Source organism: Podarcis cretensis (assembly GCF_951804945.1).
Source record: "Podarcis cretensis genome assembly, chromosome: 3".
Taxonomy (NCBI): domain Eukaryota; kingdom Metazoa; phylum Chordata; class Lepidosauria; order Squamata; family Lacertidae; genus Podarcis; species Podarcis cretensis.
In genome coordinates, this window is record NC_137172.1 from 95,665,133 (window position 1) to 95,676,530 (window position 11,398).

At 43.6% G+C, this 11,398-nt stretch overlaps 1 protein-coding gene across 2 annotated transcripts; it reads right to left on the reverse strand.

Moving 5' to 3' along the window:
• Positions 1-274: 274 nt before the first annotated feature.
• KCNF1 (potassium voltage-gated channel modifier subfamily F member 1) lies at positions 275-4,960 on the reverse strand. 2 transcript variants are annotated; one of them, XM_079969942.1, is made up of 2 exons: positions 2,581-4,960; positions 275-2,489 (listed from the first exon to the last, which is right to left on the reverse strand). In XM_079969942.1, the coding sequence occupies exons 1-2, from the start codon at positions 2,666-2,668 to the stop codon at positions 991-993; spliced, it is 1,587 nt and encodes a 528-aa protein (XP_079826068.1). In that variant the 5' UTR covers positions 2,669-4,960; the 3' UTR covers positions 275-990. The 2 variants fall into 2 exon arrangements, with proteins under 2 accessions (XP_079826068.1, XP_079826067.1); XM_079969941.1 differs by having other exon boundaries at positions 275-2,585.
• Between the last annotated feature and the right edge of the window lie 6,438 nt (positions 4,961-11,398).

Consider the following 11,398-nt stretch of genomic DNA (forward strand, 5'->3'; position numbering starts at 1 on the left):
TTGCCCATTGATATACAGTGCTGTGCCGATGAAACACAGGACATCAGGCACACAAAATTCCTTTCCTCATCTTAAGAAAACATGTGCTGTGTTGCTGTACTAATAGTTGATCATTATAAGTAGAATATACATTACAGTTACTTAATATTTATTTTGAAAGATTTAGAATGCTCACAGGTTTTGGTAAGTGTTCAGCTTTGGGATATATATATATATAGTATGCAACTTCCCTGTGAAGAACTGAAGGAAGTTACTTAAAGAAAATCATGCGCACTGCATTTTAATCAAGACTTTTTTATTTGCTGTTATATTTCTATCATTAACACATTGGCTCTGCATACTTTTCTCTTTCAAAAATCTGGCTAGAATGATAAACATTTTTCTCTATTAAAAACGAAGGTGGAATTCTCCAAACATTAAGGTTCAGAGGCTCCTTTACATTTGCTTTATCTCCCAGAGCATCATATCTCTCTAGTAGCATTTTGCTAGGCAGAACACGTGCTTTAAAGTGACAGTTCAGTTTAATTTTTCTTTCAAGCAGCACTTCCCAACTAGAGAAACATTTGACAGAACTTGCTTTTTCAGTGTTGTTCTCTTCCCACCCCCTTTATTATTATACATACATTTTTTTCTGACTCTGTAAGAATTTACATCCGTTTTATATATACTGACTGGTATGCTTTTTTTTACCCCTCTGAAATGTTTACAAAGGGATCTGAGTCAGGATGCAGTCCTTATATCTGGCCATACATTCATTGTGTTCTTGTGTTTTATAAACAATGGCTTACTAAGCTGAGATGGAGTTGTTGAGGTGTGTGTGTGTGTCTATACACACACACACACATATATATACATATATGTCTGCCTATGTATAAATATATGCACATGAAAAAGAGCGGCTGACCTCAAAGGAGTCCCTTTTATTCTTATTTCAAGACGAGATTGTCACTTGTATTCCAGATTTCCACCAAATGGAGGCAAACTCACAGCCTACTTACAGCTCTGAAGTCTGGTTCGGTGGTGGTTATCTGACAGGAGGTGAATGACAGTGTCACTGTTGGAGAATCTGAGATGGCTGCTCCACCGGGGATCTTCCTTTTCTGTCTCCAGAAGAGATGCAGCTTCACATCTGGGGCTTCCACCTTTCTTGTTATCGCCTGCATTTAGCTCCATCAGTTCCAGTTCATGCTTGGCAGCTGTCTCCAACACTCTCTGCTTGTTATAGTATCTGACAAAGTTATTAATGATAGGGTGGATTGGTAGTGCAATGGCTATGACCCCGCAAAGGAAACTGATGGCAGCGTTGAGCTTGCCCAATGTGGTCTTTGGGTAAATGTCCCCGTAACCCACTGTGGTCATGGTTATGATGGCCCACCAAAAGGACTGGGGGATGCTCTTAAACATTGTCTCGGGGTGGCTTTGCTCTACCGTATAACCGAGGGCAGAAAACACAAATATCCCAACAGCCAAATACATCAGGAGGAGCCCCAACTCCTTAAAGCTTCTTTTAAGAGCGTAGGTCAAAGTCTGTAGACCCGAGGAGTGCCGTGCCAGCTTGAAAATCCTTGCGATCCTCATGATCCGAAGCGCTTGAATGGCTTGCTGCACGTTCGTTAGCTCCATCAGTTTGGCACCTAAGTGGGTCAATATCAGGCTGACATAGAAGGGAAGTATTGCAAATATGTCGACAGTGTTCATGAAAGAAAGAGCAAAGTGCAATTTGTTAGGAGATGAGATGAGTCTGAGGATGTACTCGAGAGTAAACCAGACTATGCAAGCTGTCTCAATCTTATCCAGCACTGGGTGCTCAACAGATTTTCCTTCAGAGTCCTCCACCTGCAATTCTGGGATGGTCCCCACACACATCACTACCGATGAGGTTAGGATGAGTAGAAAAGACACAACTGCTATTACTCTAGCTGGGTACGAAGATTCTGGTTTTTCCATGAATTTCCAAATGTACTTTTGACATTTTTTCCAGCGGTTTTCGGAGGTGTCCAGTCCCAAGTCGTCCAAAATCAGCTGGACCCTGCGGGCAATCTCTTCTAGCTCTTCCTTTTTTTCACTGAGGTGAGTTTTGCAGCAGTCATCCAGGAATTTGAGATCTACTTTCCAAAACTCCATTTCGTTCTTAAAACAAATGGGACATATTCCTTTCTTCATGTGAACCTCCCCGAAATAATACAGATCAATTATGCATTTAAAAGCATCCGGATCTCTGTCGAAGTAAAATTCTCTCTTCCCAGGATCATAGTCATCGCAAAGTGAGAAAATGGTGTCATATCCCCCTGATAAACAGTTCACAAGCTCTGCTAGTCTCGTGTTTGGGTACTGATTGAGATGGTCTCCATACAGCACCTGCCTCACCCCGCCGACATTGACGACAATCTCTGTTTCTTCACTGTTCTCTGACCCGTCACTTTCCAGCTCTTGAAAACTAATGTCATCTGCCATTTTAACGTTATTGCCTTGTTTCCAACAGCCTTCTCCTCCCACAGGTTATTACGGGAGAAGCTTTGCGATAAATCAAGTCAGCTGTTCATTAGCAAAACCTTAAGTGGCAACGACTTTGAACAGGACTGGGGGAAAAATAGACTGCAAAAGGAAAACCTGCAGGCTGCGAAACCTTGCGAAGTCTGCAACAAGCTGCAGTGGGGAGGCAAGTCATCTGTCTGCTTGCGAGTGAGAGAGCGCGGTTGTTTGACTAGCAGCGATTTCTCCAATAGATTTGAACGAGGAGTGGGGGCGGGGGGGAGAGAGAGACAGACAGGGAGACAGAGGAACACTTAAGGAAACTCACCCATTGCTGTTTTCAGCTTTTCTTTATTTCCTGAAATGGCATTGATTTGCCATCGGAGATTCTGGTTCCTACAATAAGTCCCTTATGCCTAAATAACAACAAAAGTGAACGAAACAGTTCTGAGAGAGAAAGAGAGGAAAAAAGAGACAAGTCCCATCAGCTGCTTTTGTGATGTCTTGGCTTCAGAGAGGCTCACAGAGGGAATTCTGTTGTGTGTCTTTTGCTACAAAGGTATTCTGGAGTTTTGCAGCAGCTCCCTCACACAAGGGCTTGAAGTGTGCGAAGGATAAAGTTGTGCTTGTTATCCCCCTTGCAGTTTACAAGCACAATAGGACTTCCAGGCTGCCGTCAAGTGCTTTCCAAATTCTACCCTCTTCTGGTGAAATGCAGTAAAAACAGGAGCAGTACTGCAAGGTGGGGATTAAATACCATTGATGGGTGTCTAGGGATGTACAGTGCTGTTTCCTTTTTTGCATGGTTATTATTGGGTCGGGGTACATATTCTTGAACATTCAAGGAAAGAAGTATTTGTATATACCGGTAATGTGTTTAAAGACCATAGAATGTGTCTGGAGGAGAAAAGTGGGTAATGCATTAAGGACAGACTTTTCTTTTCTTTTCTTTTTTTGCTTTTGAAGAGGAATTTACATCATGGGATGCCAAAATGTTGTTGCTTCCTCCTTTTTACCAACACCAGTCCTGTCTCTCTGAAGAAGAAACTACGTCCAACTCAAGCCAACTAGATGGAGGAACAGATTCATTTCAGTGCAAGAGTAGAAGCTATGAGGCATTCTGTTCTTAGCTACAGTGAGAATTTGGCAGTGGGCAAGTTTTCAGAACACCCTTCCACCATGTGAGCGCAGTTGAGTTTCCGCCTTTGGGTTGCTGCGACTCTTGCAGAGATCAATTACACTAATGGTTAATTTTTTCTATATCAAACTGAATTCATATTTTGCTGACTCTTGGAATACCTCAATCAAGTGGGCAATTTTACCAATCTTTGACAGGGATCTTGCTTTGCAGTTTTTGGTTTGGTTTGGTTCTTTGTTTTTACATAATCAAGCTTATGTATAAGTTTTATGAAATAAATAAAATGAGTGAATGTATGTCACAACAGAACTTGGGCGCCAATAGCTGGTCCAAGACACATCGAGCAAAAATTCAGCTGCAGAAGTTTTCATGCTTTCACGGGAAACAACACTTCCTCTGTTTGTTGTGCTCTCCAAGTTATTTCACGCAGGGTACATGAAAGGCTCATAATAGCGCAGTGGGTTTTAATCATTCCCTTTGTGATGTTAAATGAGCCTGTTTTGCTAAATTCTGGGGCTTGTTTTCAATGACCAGTCAAGAGAGCCACACAAATAAATTACTTGCAGTTGGTGATTAAAACAACAACATCCTCTTCTCCAGGCCAGTGTGCTTTCAACCCGCTAGGTAAACAAACAAAAAAGAAGCCAAAGCAACCACATTTTTCAGGCATGTTGGCCCTATAGTTTGGGCATCCTTAATAGTATGGTATAAATTGGTTGCTCATTTTTATTATGCCATTACACACCCCAAATTCAAATGGCAGTTGCAGAGGGAATCCAGGACCACAGTTGGACAAAGGGTTATATCCCACCTTCCCTCCCTGCCATGGGCCTGATCTGGTCTGGAGGCCTCTGCTCCTGCTATTCACTATTTAAAAAATAAAAAATCTGGCCATTCCTAATTGTGTGAAGGATGTGATGCCTAGTTTGCTCTGAGTCAGTCGCAGAGATGCACCAGGGCCAACTTGCCCTTAAAAAAAGGTGGCTCACGTAGTTGATCTACTCAAGTGTAGCTTGGAGACTGCTAACTCACACAAGCCCGTGGCAATGTCTCTTGAAGGCCTCCCATTTCTGTGCTTCACATGTGAATGAGGCAGGCATGTTTTATCTCATCTGGTTTTGCCCCCAGTTTGATGCAGTGCTTCTGGTTGGAAATAAGAAGGTGTTTGCACTGTGGGCCGGAGAAGTGTTAGCAGCAGGGCATGCCAGGCTGCGGAGACCCCAGAAGCGATCCAGGGGTGGTCCATGCTGATGTTGGACTGACCTGCCTTCCTGCCAACCTAGCAGTTCAAAATCATATTGGCGTGAGTAGATAAATAAGTACTGCTGTGGCGGGAAACTAAACAGTGTTTCCGTGTCCCGTTGTGCCAGAAGCGCTTTGGTTATGCTGGCCACATGACCCGGAAAGCTGTCTGCTGACAAACGCCAGCTCCCTCGGCCTGAAAGCGAGATGAGCATCACACCCCATAGTCAAATTTGACTGAACTTAACTGTCCAGGGACGCGGGTGGCGCTTAGGGACGCGGGTGGTGCTGTGGGTTAAACCACAGAGCCTAGGACTTGCCGATCAGAAGGTCGGCGGTTCGACTCCCCGCGACGAGGTGAGCTCCCATTGCTTGGTCCCTGCTCCTGCCAACCTAGCAGTTCGAAAGCACGTCAAAGTGCAAGTAGATAAATAGGTACTGCTCCGGCAGGAAGGTAAACGGCGTTTCCGTGTGCTGCTCTGGTTCACCAGAAGCGGCTTAGTCAGTCTGCGGACAAAACGCCGGCTCCCTCGGCCTGTAGAGTGAGATGAGCACACAACCCCAGAGTCGGTCACAACTGGACCTAATGGTCAGGGGTCCCTTTACCTTTACCTAACTGTGCAGGGGTCCTTTACTCCCTCTGCAATGGCCTTCCCGCCCCACTGTAAATGTCTTCCCTTTTTAAAAAGCCCATGGCCTACAGAAAGCTCTTCTGATTCCTATCTGACATGTTAATGATAGATGGTTCTAAAATAACCACGCAAAAGGTTTTGCTGGGCTAATTTAAGCATATAAGCTCATTTGAAGGAATGCTGAATGCATGACAGATGTAACACGTTTGCAAAGTCCAGTGGATGTTGAGGAGCTGCACTTGATAAGCCAAGAAGCGGTATTTGCAAAGTCAACATTCTAAGTGTGACAAGTTAAAATCAACACATTGTAAATTCTTCACACCAATGCAAAGTCTCCCTTGCCATTTGTGCAATGAGCATGCAGTGTCCCACTAGCAAACTTGCTTTCAAACTTCTTTTAAAGCACATGGCTTCCCCCAAAGAATCTTGGGAACTGTAGTGTTTTTCCCCCAAGGGTGGTAAGAATTGTTGCTCTGTGGGGGTAAAATACAGTCCCTGGGATTCTTTGTGGGGAAGCTGTGTGCTATAAATGCATGGCATGGATGTGACCTGAATTAGGAGTTAATTATCACATAACACAAGCCAAGTTCAATACAGTTTGTATTTTCTGTGTCACTTATTCATTTATTTATTCATTCCCCTGCCTTCAATTTCTCTGCAAAGTCTCTGAAGACATTGGCATAACAAGGTACCAAAACAAAAAACTAAAGCAATGCTGTGCCCACGCACCCATAATTTTCCTTGCACAGGAGAGATCTAACCCCCCCCCTTTCCTCTTTTTTTATATCAAATTTACCAGTGTGGGGGATTGAAAAAATGTAAAAGAAAAAGCTAGACTGCTGGATAATTACTGTCACTTGTGGGATGCTCTGAACAAAATAATTAATTATGGCATGGTCCTATAAATAATTCCATAAATCAAGCAAAATCAAGGCATGAAACATATGGTGCATACTTCTTAAAACATTTCTGCATCTTACTCATACCATTAAATGTACAATTTCATCTGGAAGTACCAGTTATTTGCAAAGATACATAGCTATAGGTAGAAATAGATGTATAAAGAAAATGTGCTGTAATTATGGATTTTTTAAAAAAGGTTCTTTTTTCTTCCCCAGGGCAAATTAATCTTCTTCTTGGCAGATATATATTATTCTGTCTGTCAATCTAATACATTTGCCTCACTTTTCATCCAGAGCATTCATACATGGTCCCTCTCACTTTATCCTCACAAGATCCTTGTGGGGTAAATAAGGTTGAGACAAACAGGCAAGGTTGCCCAGTAAGCTTTGTGTCAATCAGGGATCTTATTTGCTCCTTTGACTTCCACCCAAGAATTCTGGGTAAACTAGTTTGCCCCTCAGAGTTACAATCCCCAGTACCCTTAAACTACCATTCCCAGAATTCTTTGAGGTACGTCATGTGCTTTAAATATGTGGTGTGTATACAGCCAGAATGCACATAATGCACAGTCATACCTCTTGTTACGTTCCCTTCATGTTGCGAATTTTCAGGTTGCAAACGCGGCATACCCGGATGTGTATACTTCCGGGTTTTGCTGCACGCGCAGAGGCATTCAGCGCACTTCGCACATGCACAGAAGCTCTCTATCGCGCTCCGCGCTTGCACAGAAGTGCCGCTCTAGTTGCAGACTTTTCGGGATGCGAACAGCACCCCGGAACAGATTGTGTCCGCAACTAGAGGTACCACTGTATATTACAGTGGTACCTCGGGTTAAGAACTTAATTCATTCCAGAGGTCCGTTCTTAACCTGAAACTGTTCTTAACCTGAGGTACCACTTTAGCTAATGGGGCCTCCCGCTGCCACCGCGCCGCCAGAGCACGATTTCTGTTCTCATCCTGAAGCAAAGTTCTTAACCCGAGGTACTATTTCTGGGTTAGCAGACTCTGTAACCTGAAGCGTCTGTAACCTGAAGCGTCTGAAACCTAAAGTACCACTGTATTGTGTGCAGAAGGCCTGCCACTATATATTATTCCTATGTTTTTAATTGTTAGTTGGTTATATATATATTCATTACATTATATGTATTTATTCGCATACATTTCTAGAAAGAATTTTAAGTCGGTTGCTGCATTTCTCACATAGGCTGAATTTCCTCCAGCTTCAGGGTTAGTTTCCTCATAACACTTTAAATCCAAAGTACTGGACCAAAAATATCACACATTAGCAGGCAGCACAAGTTCCTTTATGTATGCGCCTTAAGGTTTCTCTGGTTTCATGGCATTTCATATGCAATTGGCCATGGCTAGTGGAGGGAATAATTATAACCCCAGAATAGACAAACCTGAAGCACTTTGTAGAACACAACTAGCATTTTAAAACCAAAGCTTTAGAATTACTGATTCAATGTTTGCTAGCCAAATGAGAATTGACATCCAATCCTGAGCTGTCAGTATCATTCTTCAGGAAATAAACAAAATTAAAATGGACTCACTGTCTTAAGACTGGATTTTGTAACAAAGGCAGGTGCTGGTTGATAATTTGCCACCCAGGGTAGTTATCAGAATCGTAGAGTTGGAAGGGGCCTTGAGGGTCATCTAGTCCAACCCCATGCAGTGCAGGAATCTTTCACCCAAAGTGGGGTTCGAACCCCCGACCCTGGAGTTAAAGAGTGGACAAAACTAGATAGAGACAGAGAGCTGCAGTCAGATATCCTGACATTTATGTTCTTCTTTAAAAACTAATGGGGAAAGGGATTGGAATCAGGGTAGTGGAATTGGGGGAGGGGATGTGCTTGGGGGGTGCTATTAGGGACAGGGCTTGTGTGAGTGACCCCACCCCTCTACAACCCTTTTACCCTCATGAGACGCTGGGGAAGTTAAGCTATTGGGGACAGGGCTTGTGTGAGTGACCCCACCCCTCTACAACCCTTTTACCCTCATGAGACCCTGGGGAAGTTAAGTTGATTACAAAAAAATGTACTATCAACCAGAAAGTTCCAGTTCATCCCTCCCCAGCAAACTTGACGTAGCTGACGTTTCTGAATTTTTGTTTGGCCTGAGCTGTGTGCCTCGAGATTTCAGTTTCTGAGGTTTGTAACCCCCAACTTTGTACTTGTTAACAATCTACTTCCTTTTTGCTGGGTTTGCTGTTGTCCCTCCGATAACAAAACAGCACTCCATGATGGAATTTGTTGGTCGTGGTGAAATGGAATTTCATTTCTAAAGGACTGAATGCAATCAGGGCAGCAAACGACCCAACCTCGCATCCTCACCAATGTGGTGGCTTGGTCTTGTCATTGCCACGTGGTGAACGAGGCTTTTGCAATAGCAACCTGACAGTTGCTGCTTACATCTGCAGAGGCAGTTTCAGTGTGGCTCCACCGGACACCGCAATGCACGGGGTGCCAAAACAATACTGTAGAACGAAGCGTGAGAGGCGGCAAAGGAGGCACCGAATTTTAGTGTCGCCCAGGCACCACTGAAATTTGAGAGCCTGAATGCCACCACTGAGGTCTGTAGAAGTTTTACTACAAAGCTCGGATTTCACATGTTAAGGTTCTTCATGGGCCGTGAAAAATATAGGCAGGCGTTCGAAGCAACATCTTGTTCTATTATAACAACTTTAGAGCAAACAAGTATTTAGAGGGAGACCTAGCCTGTGGAAACAAGTTGTCAGCAGAACCTGAGACAGAACTACTTCAGCTATTGATATGGTGAAACTAATAGGGAACCTGGACTGTATTTCTAAACATCACACGTGTAAACTTAACTGGGGAACATGAACTGAAGAGCACTTTGATGCCCGTGTTCCTACCTGTCAACCTCTCAAGAAGCATCTGGTGGGCTACGTACTATGGAACAGGATGTTGGACTAGATGGGCTCTGATCCATCAGGGCTCTCCTTTTGTCCTTTTTACTGCTGAATAATGTACACCATTCACATGTCAGTTGCAGCCACGTGATATTATTGAGGATTTTGGTGGTGGATACCCCTGACAATTTATAGAAGCTGATAGAAAGTGTCATCATGAGCCCAAAGACCTACTGGCTTGGGCTGATGCGAATTAAATTTCAGAACATCTGGAGGGCACAAGTTTGGCAAAGGCTACTTTGCTACTAATTGGACCACCTGCATTTTTATTTTTGCCTTTTAACGTTCCCTTTGCTGCCGCCTTTCTCTCCATTAACATTTTGCCCCATCAAGCGGATATCCTATCTACAGGCCGGCAATTTCTGCTAATGAATACATAGCGTGTGATGGTTTTTCTCTGTTTTACCATGAAGCAATTACGAATGTCATCATTAGAAGATTAATTCAACAAACAAAAGCATCTCTAGCCGTGCCCTAGGCAGATGCTGGAAATTTACTCTCTTGGGAAACGTAAAGTTGATGTTCTCTGTGACGTGATGGTTGATATGAAAGAGCTGTCTATCTTCAGATAAGTATCTAATTAGGCAGAGCTGTTATTTGCCGACATCTCCCCCGAGGCCATGTTCGCAACCATGCAGCAAGGAGATAGTACTACTGACCGAAGGCTGGTTTCAGTGGCGTAGCGTGGGTTGTCAGCACCCGGGGCAAGGCAAGTAATTTGCGCCCCCTAACCCTAACCCCCAGATGTTGCGCCCGGTGCGGCCGGCCCCCCCTGCACCCCCCACGCTATGCCACTGGCTGGTTTGCGAGAATGTTCACGTGGACCCATGCTAGATGGTTGCACTTGACTGCTGTAACATTTATGTTTGCTCCAAGAGGCCTTTTCAAGCCCAGCTATACCTTATGGGATGATTTGTAGGCGCTGCCATATTTGGCTTCCTTGTTTGCCTGGAAGGGAGGATGCAGAGATGTATGTGTGTGTCTATGTAGAAATGCTTGACATTTGTGGTGCTGGAACACAGTCTTCAGTACAAAGGTAAACATCACATCCATTGCTCCACCCACTTTCATTTCTGGCCCCGCCCACTGCTCCTAGCATGCAGTCCCTAGAAGATTCTCCAAGGAGGGAATGTGCTATTTTTTCTAGAAAAAAGAGGTGCCAGAACTCACCAAGAACGCCTCCCTTGTTCCTTTATAATGGCAGTGGCATCCACCTGAGAGGTGCCAGAACTGAGTTTCAGCGAGTTCTGACTGGGGGGGGGGGGGTGGAGCCCTGGTTGGTGAAGAAAATTCCCACTACCTTTATTAGAGTATGACTCTGCTGCTGCTCAGAGTCCTTCAAAGGTAAAAAAAAAAAGTGGATAGTAAGGGAATTATTGTAATATTTTGAAATGCAGTTTGATGATAAGGATTCATTCGATCTGGAAGCATGAGAAGTTAGCTAAAAAACAATAATAATTGATAATTAGGCACAATATTTGATTATTGGATAATTTGTAGAATTTGGAATATATCATTAGGTTTGATTGGAAATTTTTAATATTTTCTTTTAAAAAAAAAAAAAGAGTGGATATAGGAAACAGCTCTTTACATTACCTTGCAAACAACCCTCTTCAAAAAAGAGAGAGCGAGAGAGAGCAGGGTGCTCACTTCTCCCTAGGGTGATTTCCCATTTCTCTCAAAAAGGACTGAAAGCAGTATGTGACTCTCACATACTATCAGCCAAGTCAGGGATAGTCTCAGGCCTGACTAAACATGACACCAATAACATTTTTTAAAACGTAAATTACCAGGTGTTGCAGGGGTAGTCAAAAGCACTGTGGCACATAGGGTAGGAAGGGTTGAGCTGTGATCTTTGTAAAAAAAAAATCATTGCCACCATGCCACAGATAGGATGGAGGAGACTGCTGTGCCAGGACAGGGGGAATTTACAGTGGTACCTCGGGTTAAGTACTTAATTCATTCCGGAGGTCCGTTCTTAACCTGAAACTGTTCTTAACCTGAAGCACCACTTTAGCTAATGGGGCCTTCTGCTGCCATGCCGCCAGAGCATGATTTCTGTTCTCATCCTGAAGCAAA

Excerpts from the sequence above, each read along its gene's own strand:
- KCNF1 (XM_079969942.1), bottom strand. The coding sequence starts at position 2,668 with ATGACTTGCCTCCCCACTGCAGCTTGTTGCAGACTTCGCAAGGTTTCG. Across the intron at positions 2,490-2,580 it reads TGCAGTCTATTTTTCCCCCA|GAGAAGGCTGTTGGAAACAA; the intron begins GTCCTGTTCAAA and ends AACCTGTGGGAG.